The sequence below is a fragment of the Nannobrachium achirus genome, assembly GCF_963921795.1.
Source record: "Nannobrachium achirus genome assembly, chromosome: 22".
Lineage (NCBI taxonomy): Eukaryota > Metazoa > Chordata > Actinopteri > Myctophiformes > Myctophidae > Nannobrachium > Nannobrachium achirus.
This window is the reverse complement of record NC_137829.1, coordinates 10713196-10729203: the sequence shown is the minus strand read 5'-3', so window position 1 is coordinate 10729203 and position 16008 is coordinate 10713196. Positions and strand designations below refer to the sequence as shown.

Here is a 16008-nt window from a genome sequence, read left to right as displayed (position 1 = left end):
GTACACACACACTTGTGTCTATGGGTGTATGCGTAAAGTAAAGCACTCAACGCAGTATGCCTAGGTTGCACACTCGAGTCTCAAATCTCCCCTTTCTCTTTCATGCTCCATCGCTAGTAGCTTGTATTTTTGGCTGTTGATTCCTTTAGTTTTCTCACCCTAGCCCCCTCCTCCCTCCAGCACACACCTGCTTGAACTCCCCACCACCTCTCTCCCCCAGTTTTCTCTTTACAGCGGTCTCTCTTTAAGTCACTCAACATGGATTTGGGTAGCCTAACCACGGTGGTGGCCAATTCCGCCTACATTTCTGCCCGTGGAAGCATTGATGGCAGCGGCTCAGCAGCTGCCCGAGACAAGAAGTACCTCGCCCGACTCAAGCTTCCGCCCATCACCGTTTGTGGAGGCCTGAGGGATACCTTGGATTTAGCCTTCGATTCCATCTGCATGGAGCAACCTATTGGCAAGCGCCTGTTTAGAGAATTCCTGGATGCATCTCCAGAATACAAGGCAACTTCTAGTCTGTGGCGGGACATTGAGGCATACGATCTGGAGGAAGACTCTAACAGGGTGCAGAAGGCAGCCAGGATTGTCGAGCGCTACATGGAACCCTCTGCCAAGCGCTACTGTCCCTTCCTACCGGGGGACATCATAGCTAAGGTGAAGGAAGGCCAAGGGAGTGCCTCTGATGGACTGTTTGCCCCAACACTGGCCTCTGTTCTGGATTATCTCCGCGGGGCCCTGTATACTTTATTCCTGGACAGTGTGTTCCTGAAGAGGTTCCTGCAGTGGAAGTGGCTGGAGATGCAACCCATGGATGAAGACTGGTTTCTAGAATTCCGTGTGCTTGGGAGAGGGGGGTTCGGGGAGGTGTCTGCCTGTCAGATGAAGGCCACAGGGAAATTATATGCTTGTAAGAAGCTCAACAAAAAGAGGCTGAAGAAGAGGAAAGGCTACGAGGTAAGACAAAGCAGGCATAGATGCATAAAGCCTAATATGTGGCATGGAAACTGGGCCAGAGGTCAGAAAATGTAATTAATTGGCATTATTGGAAAATGGAACTGAATGTCAATTTTCCTTAATATGCAGATTAAGTAGGAATAACATTTCTCCAGTATAATTGAAATCCCTCACTTGAGCTATGATCAAAAGAGACCAAACGGTTTTCTCTTTTTGTTTCCCCTGTTTTTGCAAATTTGGTGTGTTGGGCCTTGCATATTTCATTTCCAGTGTAGATATACTTTTTGTATTTGCAGTGGTGTTTGCCTGGTCAGAAGATATGCCATGATGGCATGGCATACTGTACATGTATTATGGTCATTAAATAGCTGTGTTCTTTTCCAGACAAGATATCTGCAATGAGCAGGATATATAGAATGATAGGGTTAATCATGTTTGTCCTGCCTCTCTTCTGGCCTTAGCTCATGGTATTAAACACTGAGACAGGGATAGAGTGATTACTGAGAGCTTTAGTGAAAAGCCCTTCTGAATGGAACTGCTTGGCATGATTATATGTTGCCCTTGACTCAACTGGGGTCATCGTTTGAAATTCATATCTCCCAAATAGTTGCACAAGATGATAAAAATATTTATAATATTTTATAGCATTTATCTTTAAGTATACACATTCCATCGACACACTTGTCCCGTTTAATCCTGCGAGTTATTTCTGTACAATGTTCATTTTTTCATTTTGGACAAAAGAAAAGGTCTTGTATTGATATACAGCAGTGGTTCTCAACCTGTGGGTCGGACCCCCAGGGGGGGGTCCCCAAATTATTTTGGGGGGTCCCCAGCAGATGATTAACCTAATGTGCAACATTGTTTTCTCACTCAACAGTAAACAAACCAACATAACGTAAGTGTATAGACTATAGTATAGAGGGTATCTGCACATTTCTAAAGTGACAATTTTAAGGATCTCTAAAATGACAAATTAAACCTTGGCCAAATTGTCTAATATTAGAGGCAGACATTTTTATAATGTTGCGAGGCGTTGTGAGCATGTAGATTGGCTACTTTCACAATAGAACTGTGTTATACAAAATGTAATGCCTCAACTCTTAGTGCTCGTCAGGGTGAGGGGGTCCCCAGTTTTAAAAGGTTGAGAACCACTGATATACAGCACTTTGTTCAGCATTGTGACAATCTTCTCCTGTAGGGGGCGATGGTGGAGAAGAGGATTCTAGCCAGGGTTCACAGTCCCTTCATTGTGTCTTTGGCATACGCTTTCCAGACCAAGGAGGAGCTCTGTCTGGTTATGACCATCATGAACGGAGGAGATCTCAAGTAACTTCACAGTCTGATGCACAATAAACACAGCCATGCAAGTGGGAGATGGGACCGTTAAAACTAGGGCTGTCACGATTATGTTTTACATGATTAATTGTCACTCAAATAAACTAAAATTAACAATTTAATTGTGTATTTGTCGTTGACAATTACATTTCTGTTTGGCTTTTAGGCTTTGAAGTTGCACATGGCAATCATGACTCATAACTTATATATAAAAAGAAATGACTGACATATTTGACAATTTTACATTTAAAATAGAACACTGATAGTGGAAATAGCTGATCTACAATCTCACAACACGTCACATGGCGATGCGTTGTGAGCTTGTAGATCTGCTATTTCCGCTACTTTTTGAAAGTGTTTGAAACTATATTAACATTTCTCAACATGGAAACGATTATAACGATAATGCAAAATAATTGCGATTACCATTGCGATTAGACGATTATGTAATAATTATGACAGCCCTAGTTAAAACGTGTTTTTCTTATTATTACACCATTACTATGTGGTTATTTGGACTTCAATGTGGCAGAGAGCACCTACCAATGTTTGCAACGAAATATTTCCAACATGACAATCAGTCCCACCACTCAGATCTAATGGCATTAATCAACTTAATTCAATCAAATTATTAACTCTGTGTTAATTCATAATTTAGGTGTAATTATGCTGCATTTAAATAGGCTATCAATCAACCTAAGTGTGGACTGTTTTAAGAAAAATCACAATTGAGTTAAATAACATAACTAGCTTCTATATAAATAGTTATAAGAGAAATGCAGACACAAATATAGTGACATAGTGACACAAATATAGTAAGAGAAATGCAGACACAAATATAGTGACACTATGTGACACTTGGACATTTTATATATAGCCTATTTCTGCACAAATATGACCTAAAACATCAGGTTTTCAGAAAAGAAATACAAAAGGACAACCCAATTAAACAACTGTGTGGGCATTGATGGTAATTTATGTATTCAGGAAGATTATCCGATATTATACTGTATATCTGTGAGTGGCAAACGTATGTGAACCTTTGCTTTCACTTCAGTAACTGGTGTGACAGCCTTGTGCAGAAACTGCAGCTAAAAGATTGGGCTAACTGTTGATTGGTCCATCCCAGAGCGGATGGAGTTTTGTCACCTCCGTTGACTTCATCGGGCCAGCGCTTCTACATAGCCTTCTATTGGTGAATAGTGACAAATCACTGAACTGGAGGATTAGTGAGTTTGTGGGTCACTATTTCGATAATAATAAATGAAACACATAATTGGAAAGACACTGCCCTCTAACTTATTAGAAGGGCAATATCAGTCACTAGAACCAAGGATCCGCGTTTTCAATTCATCTAACATTGTTCAAATGGAGTTTGCGGTTACAATGGGTTTGTATAGGGCGCGTGTCTAATCAAATTAATATCAAATATCTAAATACTGAATCCAGCAACTTAAAAACTATGGGGTGCTCACAAAAACCTGAGTAAAATGAACCCAAATATGTTTAATTGAAAGTGAAAAATACCTTTAAAGGAGTAAATTACTTTTTCATGGACTCCATGGGGTGAAAACAAAAATATTATTGAACTCAAGTCTCCATGGCATGGAGACTTGAGTTCAATAATACATTTTTATTTTTGTCGCATTCCTAGGCCAATAATTTGAGGAGACTCTTTGTAGGCCCATTGATTCCGGATGGAGACTCAAATGCATTTGGGTCTCTATCCGGAATCAATGGGGGTAAATCTATTATAATCAAATTATTCTTAGGAATGAGACTAAAACTAAAAATGATTACTGAATTCAAGTCTCCATGGGGTGAGTAATCGATAGAAAAAAAGTCGTTTTGGGGGTGAAATACTGAGATACTCCAGGACTTTGACTTCCAAAACATGAATTGGATTCTTCTTTGTTCCATCAATTATGGTGTGGTGGGGAATGCTACCATAGTGCAAGTGAGTTAGTGCAGGGGTTCCCAAACGTTTTTGTCTCAGGGCACCCCATAAATATCTTTTTAATCCGAGGCACCCCTACATTATAATTTTCACTCCCAGCACCTTATAGCATATCGTCGTTGTCGGGTGGAAACCTTGTATGTCCAAAACCGTTTGTTTTGTATTTATCATCTATAAAATGTACTAAACTAGTGAAAACAGCAGATCTACAAGCACATCGCAAGGCGTTGTGTGCTTCTAGATCGGCTGTTTTCACTAGTTTTGTGTGACAGTCTTGTATGATGAAGCAGGGCTTTGCTTTACCAAAAGACGTACACATTTGAAACTTGGAGATACAAGGTTTCTGCCCTACAGTGACGATATTTTAGTGATTATGTTGCGATGAAAACGTTGAGATAATAGCCATTTTGGTTATAACTGACTGAAAATAACTTTGTACTTCAAGTTTAAAATGATACTAAATATTTTTGCAAGTGTCCAAATAAATTCCAAATATTATCAAATTATCTCGCGGCACCCCTGGACTGCCGTCGCGGCACCCCAGGGTGCCCCGTCACCCACTTTGAAAACCCCTGAGTTAGGGTTAGGGTTAGTGAAGTGGCTCTTTTGGCTTCTGTCCTCTGTCTGGTGCTACACGCATTTAGTTAAAGTGATCAATAACATACACAAGTCAGCCTTTCTATACTGCCTAGTTACGTAAATATACTGGCTTCCCTTTGTTTTTGATATACAGTATTGCGTAAACGTGGAACCCCATTGTTCAACTTTTTGACTCATCCCGTGGTGTGCGAAGGTATAATAGGGTCATGAATCATAATGCATAATTTAAATATGCAGCATGCTGAGCCCTGCTAATTCCTGTTCTCCCTTTGTAGGTTCACCTGCTGCTGTTTTGCTCCTTGTTTGAGTTGTCTTTTTTCTACTTCCTGTCAAACCAAATGGGTTGTTTATTTGTGTGACTGAAAACATCTGACTCACCTAAAAATCCTATAGAGGTTCTCCCACTTTTGCCACAAATGACTAAGTAAATACATTATTTGTATGATTTGATTAATTGGGTTGTCAGTTATCTACTTTTAGGACTTCTGATGTTTTACTTCATAAATGCTATTAAATGAAGTGGAGTTTTAAAATGGACTACGGTTTAACATTTTATTTTTGTACAGGTTAACACTTGTTAACTGTACTCGCCCAAAGAAAGTACAATTTCTCAGAACTGCAAGGTTATCATCTAAAAGTCATCGACACTAATTTGATGTCTTTAGTTTGCTACAGAAAAAGGTGTACTATGTAACTATCCTGTTCTACTCAGATTTGAACCTAATGCCTGCTTGCTCTAGGGATAAATATCATTTTGCAGGGAGGACCCCCCCCATTTGCATGATAGAGCAATTACTTTTGCATTATTTTAATAAATGATACTTTGCATCATTAGTTCACCCCCAAAATGACTTTTTTTTCTATTGATTACTCAGGCCATGGAGAGTAGAGTTCAATAATATTTTTTGGTTTTTGTCACATTCCTAAGACAAATTTTTGATTTGAGTAAATTTACCCCCATTGATTCCGGATGGTGACCCGTTTCGAAACGGGTCACCATCCGGAATCAATGGGGGTAAATTTATTGTTATCACATTTTTGTCTTAGGAATGTGACAAAAACCAAAAAATATTATTGAACTCTACTCTCCATGGCCTGAGTAATCAATAGAAAAAAAGTCATTTTGGGGGTGAACTACTCCTTTAAGGTCTCTTGAAGTCTATTTTTTATACACAAAAGGGAGACATTCTCTTATTCCCCAATTACTTTAGGTACCATGTCTACCTGGTGGATGAGAACAACCCAGGGTTTAATGAGCCCAGAGCCTGTTTCTACATTGCCCAGATCATTCAAGGCCTAGAGCACCTCCACCAGAAGAGAATCATCTACAGAGATCTCAAACCAGAAAATGTGCTGCTTGATAATGAAGGTAACGACAGTATCTTGAGGCAAGTGCAGTAACACACACATATATATGCTCATCTGTGTGTGTGTGTGTGTGTGTGTGTGTGTGTGTGTGTGTGTGTGTGTGTGTGTGTGTGTGTGTGTGCGTGTGTGCGTGTGCGTGCATGCGTGCGTGCATGTGTGTTTCTTCCACTAGGGAATGTGCGTATATCTGACTTGGGTCTTGCTGTTGAGTTAAAAGAAGGTGCTACACAGACCAAGGGCTATGCTGGAACTCCAGGTTTGTCTCACATCTTGTATCTGCAAAACTATTAAGCAGTGTCGTGTTCTTTGTGTTATATGAAGTATTTTTGATCACTCAGCAGTGGTAGCCTACAAGAGCCCTCTTTCTTTGGTGTTTTGCCTAAGTGGGCATGGTTTTGAGGTTAGGTTTAGGCATAGTTTTAGTGAGGTTAAGATTAGGGTTAGGGATAGACATATAACCACGCCCACTTTGGCGAAACGCAAAATAAAGATCGGAGTCCCGTTAGCCTACAGCAGTCTAATATCTTAATTTCCACCCTGCAGGGTACATGCCACCAGAGATGCTGAAAGGTGACAAATATGACATGTGCGTTGACTACTTCTGCCTTGGGGTGACATTGTTTGAGTTCATTGCTGCCAAGAACCCCTTCAAAGTCAAGGGGGAAAAGGTAACGTCTTGAACGGCCTGAACGCTTTGTTCTGGCCTTGATTTTGCTCAGGACATAGATTTGAAAGTCTTACAATTTTGACGTTCTGTGATTTAAAAAAGTCACTTTTGGCCTCGTTGCTTTATCCAGCTTGACCGTGAGGCGATGAAGGAACGAATCCTGACCAAGCCAGTAGAATATGATGAAAAATTCACTGCAAATACAAAGTCCTTCTGTGAAGGGCTCCTTAACACGGATGTTGAAAAGAGACTGGGCTTCAAAAACGGAAACTGTGATCAGCTCAGAGAACACCCCTTCTTCAGTGATATCAACTGGAGGAAGCTGAACGCAGGTACTGTATTCTCTGATGTAAACTGATGCTTCACGTTGCCACAAATCTTCATGATTTATCGCTGTGTCCATAGCACATCAGATCAGTGGTTCTCAAACCCGTTAGGGTCCATTTGGCTCCATTTGTACACTCTCTGAGTTACAGACCCATAAGGGTTCATTTGGTTCCTATCATTTAGCGGGGAAACCCCTGAAACTCCCTCAAGGGCCCCACTTTGAGAACCAATGCATTAGATCACCTAGGTCTGATACTCCTGTGTTGGATTTTCTGATACCAGGCCATATTTTCGTCCATGCCTTACCCCCTTATCCCTAAACTTCTTTGACTTTTTTTTTTTTTTTTCTATTTTGAAAATAGATTATTTTAAATAGCTGATCTACAAGCTCACAACATGTTGATGTAGATTGTCTATTTGAAGTATTTTAAAATGTTTTTCAAAATAGTAAAAAAAAAGACGTTTAGGGTAAGGCATGGACGAAAATATAACTCACCATCTCTTGTCCTTAGGTATCCTGCGTCCTCCTTTTATCCCTGACCCCAGAGTTGTGTATGCCAAGGGTCTGGATGATGTCGGGGCTTTCTCATCAGTGAAGGGCGTGGACCTAGCGGAACCTGACTCTGCCTTCTTTGATGAGTTCTCTTCAGGGAACATTTCCATACCCTGGCAGGAGGAGATGATTGAGACAGGAATCTACGGGGAGCTCAACGTGTTTGCCCCTGACGGCAGCCTTCCCAATGAGGACGAAGCAAAGGACTCTGTAGAAGCACCAAAGTCATCTACCTGCAGTGTGTCATAGAGGGATACGGTCGAGGCTCCCCCGACCCAAACCCATCCATAGCTTGGGAGCGGTATCAAGAACGAGTGCCAATTTGGTAATTGGTCTGAACCGAAATACCAATAAGCTCCTGGACAAATGGTGCTGCCATCGGTATATGGCAATTCATTCTAACTATGTGTTTAACAACCATAAGCTTTACTGGAGTTGGCTTCTCTGGTATACTAAGAGCTGCCGCACTATATTTGAATGTTTCTATTTTTTCATCAGAGACAATAGTGGCATCCACAACTAGCGGACAGTCTCTATCAGTCTTTGTCCCTCTGATCCCTGTTTGTTCACAGTAAAAACACGATAGCCACTGGAGTATTATATTAGATACCACACAAAGCTTTCTTCTGTTCTGCTTATTGTATAATTAGAAGAAACCTTTGAAAAGAACCGGTCTCTAGATGGGCAGCCATCTGCTTTGAACCATGGGGTTGAGAGAGGGAGGGAAAGAGAGAGAGAGACACACACACACACACAGATGTGCAGCAAAGGCTGTAAAAGTCTGCAGCCACAGTCATGGAAATCCTCGACGATCTGCTACAATCACTATTCATGGAAGCCTGTGAAATAAGAAAGCACAAAAACTCTGAAGATGTCAATTTATTAACAAACATGCATTGATGGGACATCAATGAAGAGGAGACAGGAGCTCAGTGAATCAAAAGAAGTAAGCCTGCATTCTTGACTGTAATATTTTAGTGGGGTAATAAGAGAATGATGAGCCATTTACACTATGATGACGCCTAACCATTATGGGTTCTGTATACGAGACAATATTTAATTATATTACAGCTAATACAGTATGGGAGAAATGCATTTTCCTTGCTCTTTACAGTACACATGCAGCAGCATTCTGGATCAGCTGGAGAGTCTTTGGAGACTTGTTGGGGCAGCCTGATAATATGGAATTGCAATAATCAAGCCTGGATTTAGCAAATGCATGGACAGTTTTTCTACATCTTTTTGAGACAGGATGTGCCTGATGCTTTCAATGTTATGTAGGTAAAAAAGGTATTTGAAATTTGTTTCATGGGGGAGTTAAAGGGCATACTGCATCCTGATAAAAGATGACTCTCAGATTCCTTATGGCGGTGCTGGTGTTTTTGATAGATCTATTGGGTGTGTTTCCCAATATTACCTAAAAGGAAGCTTGTATAAGGTGAATATTGTTGGCCTAAGCACGGCTGGTATAACGGCTTCCTTAAATTAAGCTACAGCACTATCAGATTCCAACATCATTTAAGCTACTATTTTGTAACCAAATGTTTTAAGGTATGCACCCTAAAAACGTGAGCCACATTTTTAAATACTCTTTGCTTCTGAGAAGCTCAAGAACTATAGTTCTTTGGTATAATATGTTTAAGTTTATTTGTAATAGTGAAACATGTCGAATTGTTAACATTTATTATAACATGTCTTTTTTTATATTTCTTTTAGTTAAAGAAGTAAAGTAATGATACCCAATCTTAACAAAGTACAGGCACGCAGGTGTTGAATGTGCAGAATGAAACATTCCAACACTTCTGAACTTTTCATTTATAACCTACAGTTTATGATTGAAAAATATTTGTATTCGCATATTTTATCAGTATGCACTGAAATAACGTCCGTGTCAATGTTGCCATTGAGAAGGACTTCAACCCTGCAGTGTTTTGGTAATGGAAACATGTTGACACATTGAACTCATCAGTTCTGTGTGTGCATGTAATATGCATTTTGTTCGTGCATGTGTGCATGTCCATTTTCGTGGTGGTGTGCGTGCATGTTTGTGTGTATTTGCGTGTATTTACATGTTTGTTCATGTGCATGTTGTGGGAAAGGAGGCACTCCCCATATATCTATTATATCATTTACAAAGTTTGAGTGATTTAAATGAACACAGTTAAATTACCACTCTGGATTTTACTACAGTATGTACCAATGCTTCTGGTTTCACAAAGCAAGATGTGTATTATAAGCTACTGTTTATGTGGTATCTGCGGTGTGAACTGAAAAACAGATGCTCACTTGCATATCATTTCAAGGGTTATTACCTCATCTCATGTCTTCTAGTTTGTACTTAAAGTACAAATGTACAAATGTATTTATTTTCTTTAAATTGAGCTGAATGTCTCCTAGATTTCACAAAATATTTAATTAAAACAGTTGTCAAATATTTTTCTGTAATTACCTATAGTGACTTTTGGAAATAATTAAAAAGTCACACTTTAAATATCTTACGTTTTCCTGCCATTTCTTTTAATGTGTTCTATGCATAAATGTCAGAGCACCTTTGATAAAGCGTTAGTGCAGTCTAGTAAATAGAGGCTCAACGTGAATATACTTGACATTTTCCACAAATTGTTTAGAGCAAAGCATTTTATTTATAAAAGTTTTGCATGAATCAAAAAACATCAAAGCATAATTATGGAAAATAAAATGGTTTAACTAATCATAAATATGAGTTTAGACCTTTTCTCCCTTCTGTTGCACAGGTTAGAAGAGACAGTTAGAGCCATGTAATTATAGCATAGAATCAAAGCTTGTTCTTTTCCTCTATTCATGCCAATCAGTACGAGAGAAGTTCAGCTTTCGTTCTTTCTGGGATCTTAAGTGCCTTTATTTAGTATTGCAATTGTTCCATATACTGAGAGATCCTCCATCAACTGCTGTACAAAATACTAGCTCAACCAATATCTTATTTCTGCATCCCCTCTCAAATCTCTGCTATTCTCTCCCTCACTCCTTTGCAGTGGCCCTGTATATCTTCACCCCCTCCTGCGGTAGGTCAGAGAGCAGCGTGGTGTGGAAGCTGTTATTAAAACTCTCTGTGAACCTCAGGTCCGACTGGAACCGAACCTTGTTCGCCCACAACAGCGTCGTTCCACTGCCCGGCCGGCAGAAGTGACGCATCGTTGCCAGCAGGTCGTCGAGGCACTCGTGGTGATAGACCACGTCTGCTGCTAGCACGTAGTCGTAGTGACAAGAAGCGTGTGGGAAGTCCCGCTCCAGGTTTTGACCCCAGGAAAGAGCTGCCACCTGGGGTGTGTAACGGCAGCGACCCTTGGTGTTCCTTGAGAGGTTGAAGGACAAATTGGACAGGATGTCTGGCAGGTCAGTGGCTGTTACCCAGGCACCTGCATGGGGAAAAGACAGTGTCTTTCACAATAAAGCAACAGAAGTATGGAAAGGAAACATCACAAACAGAGAAAGAGACAAAGCGACGAGTCATTCCAGCCTAATTTATACTTTGTAATACGCCAAAAATAACTGATGAAAATATGTTCTTTTCGGCGAGGGAATGTGGCCGTCATCTGAGGTATAAATTAGGCTTGACTCACCAAGCAGACATGACACAATGGACAGCAAACCAGTTCCAGCTCCAATTTCTAGCACAGCTTTATCCATGAAGTTCACTTGTTGCTGGTTATTCTCCAAGAACTGGCACAAAGCCACTGCCTGTACAATCAAATGGTTATAATCATCACTCCTAATCCAGGTTTGTGAAAGCCACATATCACTGCTAAACAAACATACAATCATTTCCAAACTCACCCCAGGCCAGATGAGAGCACCATATGTGTCCAGAGACTCTCTGATGCTTATGTGATGTTCAGCAAAGATGAAGGACTCCTTTCCTAGTGCATAGTAAACACTAGGTTCCCAGACATTCCTTCGATCCAGTGCCTCTCCTGCCATCCGTTTACGATCAGCCACAACTGTATGCAGAGATGAAGATCACATCTGTGAACATATACTGTGTACCGTACTATCAAGTATAATCTTACAGTAAGAGAATGTTCACACTTGCTATTATTTCATAAACAATAACCAGAGCATCTATCTATTCTCATGGATTTTGAGCAGTATATTTTATTGAAGATCTATTACCTTCGTTGTCACTTTCCTCCACCTGTTGATTGTCATCCAGAGTCTTGTCCCTTCCGGAATCCAACATCATTCTCTCCTTCCCACCATCACTCTGTTGGTTGGATTGGCTGGCTGCAGATGACCTCTCCATGAGCTTAAACTACTGTTGAAGATAGTTCACAGTGCTCTTGTTGTAGACTTTGACTTTGGGTTTGAGTTGTCTTTTGAGTAATAGTTTGTTATAATTTCGTGATACTCCCAAACACATGAGATACTGGAGCCATATCACACCTCATAAATAAATCATAGCCTACATCTTGGGGGGAGAAAATGTTGTTCACATCTATTAACTGTTCAAACCACTGCATCTCTTTGGTTTGTAGGGCATGTGTTCAAGAAAAGAGTTAGCTCTATTATCAGTGCAGAATAACACAAATAGTTTGCCACTGTAAATATCTATGATTCATAGTATCTTTATTAGTTTGTGCTCTTTTAAACTAAGCATTTGTTTTACACAAAGGTGTTAATAAAACTCTCCAGAGCCCATATGTCCATATTATATTTTAACCATAATACACTGAATATATTTCATAACAGCATGTTGGTTTACAGTTTAAAATAATTTAAATAATACTACAGTATATTAAAAACACTGTTCAGAACTTATTATTAGACTATGCAAATGGAGCAAGGTTTCACTAAAGGATAGAAAGGTTTGAGACGTACTTGTATAATGCAGCAATTTCTTTTCAACGTGGTTCTCCGTTTCTGTCTTTGTTTCTCTCCCTATTCATTCGCTGTTAGACTTTATAGGAGCAGCATCATTTCTGACACACCCCTGAAAGAGACAGGGTTGATGGTGTTGGTGGGGGGGCGCATTGGCACTTGGAAAGGAGAGCCTGGTGCGAAGTTGATGCACAGGGGTGGGATGCAAATTGATCTTTAGATAAATTAAAGCCTAATCTTTTATATTTTCACATATCCCTTGTCCCACTCAATATTTCACAGCCTGTTAATAATCTGTATTTGCTGCCTTTTGTGATCTTAAAAAAATAAATAACCATATATTAGAATCTATTATTTTAGATTATGCAACATCAGCATGCCATATTTTCCTCCTCAAGCCCATGGGGTTGAGTAAAAATGTTGATATTGGAGATAAGAATCTTCAACAAGTCTGTGGTTGTTGGACCTGCATTAGCTCTGTACAGCTTTTTTTCCAGCTTTACAAAAATCTCTTTGACAAAAATAGATCTATTGGCTCCAAACCTGTAATGGACCCTTGCATTGTGAGCTTGTAGATCCGCAATTTCTGCCTAATATTCCTCCCAGAAGTGGTTGAAGTATTTATTCAAAGAGGAATGGTTAACTCATTTGTTTTCCAAGTATACAAGCCGTTTAAGAATAGACCAGTCTGTGTCCTACAGACAGAACCAATGCTGTTTTGAAAGGTTCATGACTGAATGAGAATGGAGTGGTATTTAATCCGCTGATTATGTTTGTAAACCCGCTGTCGCTCCCCCACAGGGACAGCTGTGTCGGGATACATCCCCCTGCCACCCCTGTGCATGAATACACACACTGTCATTTTCTCTCTTCAAAACATAGCAATGTTCACCAGGATTACTTTCCTTGTTGCATCGTCTCTCACCCATATATCATTGAAGATGTGCAACGCAATGTGTACTTTTTTAATGGAGTCTTTTAAGTGACTGTTGACAGAATGGCATGACAAACCACCAGTTTTAATGTGTGACTAACCAGATCAGATTATGTGCTCAGTCTAAAAATACTATTAAATTCTATACTGTAGCTGCACCCGTGTAGGCTAATGCATTGTAAAGCTCCCACACATAGAAATCCAGTAATATACTGGAGCAATAAAAGTCAAATTTCCTGGTAGAAGAACAATCGGATTGCTTCTCATTAAATCCACTTTGTGGCTATATAGACAGTTTTTATCATCCCCAGTCACTTCGGTGGTGTGACGGTGTGTACTATCTTGATAGCCAATGCATTTGTAGATTTATGTATGACAGTATTCTTTGGGTTTTCATATAAATCAACATTGTCTCTGTGTGGGTGTGTATCTGAAGTGGCAATTCAAATAAAAGGGTAAAGCATTGTCAGTCGTCACTCGAGAGTTGTTAATCTCCACAGTAGATGATGAAAAGGTGGACAATGGAAAATGAGTCATACTACAGCAACATGTGGGTTCCTGCAGGCTTATACTGTGTAAGGTAATGGGTGCTAAGCTCCTCTAATGACGAAGGGGAGGTGGATATTGGAATACAGCAGCACACAATGTTACATTCATGCAAGAATGTAGACACAACAGTTATCCAGAAAACAGTGAGGCTAACCATGAGCTCTAAATGTAAAATCTGGTTGTGAGCAGTCTTTTCCACCAAAGGATTGTTGTCACAGGTGAAGATCAGCTTCTAGGCCAGAGGGACTCTTTCCTGATCCTGTACAACAGACCAGGATGCCTGGAATCCAAGGGTGATATCAGGACAGGATGCCATTTATGTGTTGTGATTCAATAGTGTATACTTCAGATGTACATGTTTTTATTGTTGTTGTCTCTGACAAACACTCATCCAAACCAAATGGTGAGCTAAGGGACAAATAGTACAGGACAACACAGTACATGGACAGGACACACAGCACATCTAACAATATTCTTGTCTTTATTATTTTATTTACAGAATGCTACATTTCTTTACAATATTTGTGAGAAACAAAGCAAATACTGTTTTCATTTAATTAAACTACTTAAAGTTCCACATAGTTAGTATACAACCATGAAGCCTGCAAAAGTGGCTGACGTATTTCTGAGGCTGCCAACTGTAACCGAAGATGTTAGTTTTACAAACATTTCAAAACATGAAACTGTGACCACAAATGAAGCTAGATAGCATTTTACTGTTTAGGTGCGTGGCCTACCTACCGGTATGTTATTGTTTTTCTAGATTGAGATTCCTATGCATTTGTTGTATTGCTGTTCATGTACTGAGTACTGACATATTATCTTGCTTATTATATTGTATTACCTGCTTATTGTAAGTCGCTTTGTATTAAAAGCGTCTGCTAAATGCCTAAATTGTAAATTGTGACAGAGGAAGCCCTAAAATGTGAGGTTGTGGGAGTCGATTTATAAGGTTTGGGTTCACTCTGTATTCATTCACTATTGTTTCTAAAGAGGCCAGGAACAAATGAACGCTCGAAGGTCCCAGCACGGCATATCATTGAATTTCCCATTCCCTGAAAAAGACACACAAACTGTGGATCAGAAATGCAGCAGCAGAAAGTTTAAATATAATAACCATAATCATCCTCTTGGTTAATAAAGACATTTTTTTAACACAGTTGTTCAAACCCTTACATAAAAATACATAATAAAACAAGCAATATAATTTGAAAATAGTTTAAAAGTAAACAAAAAAATAGTATAGGAACAAAGTACATAAAATGCAGTGAAATTGAATGTTGTATAATACTATTGATAAATAAATAAAATAATAGAAATGAATAAAACAGGTCAGATTTTCATGTCAGTTTCAAGTGCATGTGTAGGACAGAGATCATTATTGTGAAGACCTCGTGTCATCATACCTTGTGCCAACAACTCCACACACTTTTCTACATCCGCTGTGTTATTGGGTTCACCAGGCAGCCAATCAGCATAGCCCCAGTGGGCACCATCCAACCAGATAAAGCGGCCAGTCTGATAGGTGAGATGACAAATACAGTCTGAGGTTACATGCTGCTACACAATAAAATACCCAGTGTCATTTAACTCTGAGACTGGTCCATTTGGTAACATTTGTATACCCTCTGAGTTTAAAATGGGCAAATTAATGATGAAGATTTTACTGTGTAATTTAATTTAAGTGGAGAAATATAAGCAATAACAATTCATTGTGTTTTTATGCTTTGTGAGATTGTGAGAATATATCATATCAACATGCACACTGGCATATGCACTTTCTGTTGAGCGTATAGCAGAGCAGTGGATTACTGCCTACTGATTTCTCTTTAGAATGCTTAGCTGCCTAGAGTCACTCAAAGAGAGTTCAAAGAAACACAATAGCATACATACTATACACCAGT

General features: G+C 39.6%; 2 protein-coding genes across 2 annotated transcripts; one reads left to right on the top strand and one right to left on the bottom strand.

The window, feature by feature from the left end:
- Positions 1–258: 258 nt before the first annotated feature.
- On the top strand, positions 259–8016 carry LOC308308199 (rhodopsin kinase GRK1-like; the record flags this gene model as incomplete). Its single annotated transcript, XM_080753563.1, has 7 exons — positions 259–957; positions 2159–2286; positions 6064–6221; positions 6393–6476; positions 6764–6888; positions 7018–7219; positions 7727–8016. 7 exons carry the CDS (start codon positions 259–261, stop codon positions 8014–8016), a joined length of 1686 nt encoding a protein of 561 aa, XP_080609689.1.
- A 2748-nt stretch (positions 8017–10764) lies between these two features.
- On the bottom strand, positions 10765–11730 carry mettl21cb (methyltransferase 21C, AARS1 lysine b; the record flags this gene model as incomplete). Its single annotated transcript, XM_080753321.1, has 3 exons — positions 11581–11730; positions 11367–11484; positions 10765–11162 (listed from the first exon to the last, which is right to left on the bottom strand). Exons 1-3 carry the CDS (start codon positions 11722–11724, stop codon positions 10765–10767), a joined length of 660 nt encoding a protein of 219 aa, XP_080609447.1. The 5' UTR covers positions 11725–11730.
- Positions 11731–16008: the final 4278 nt, after the last annotated feature.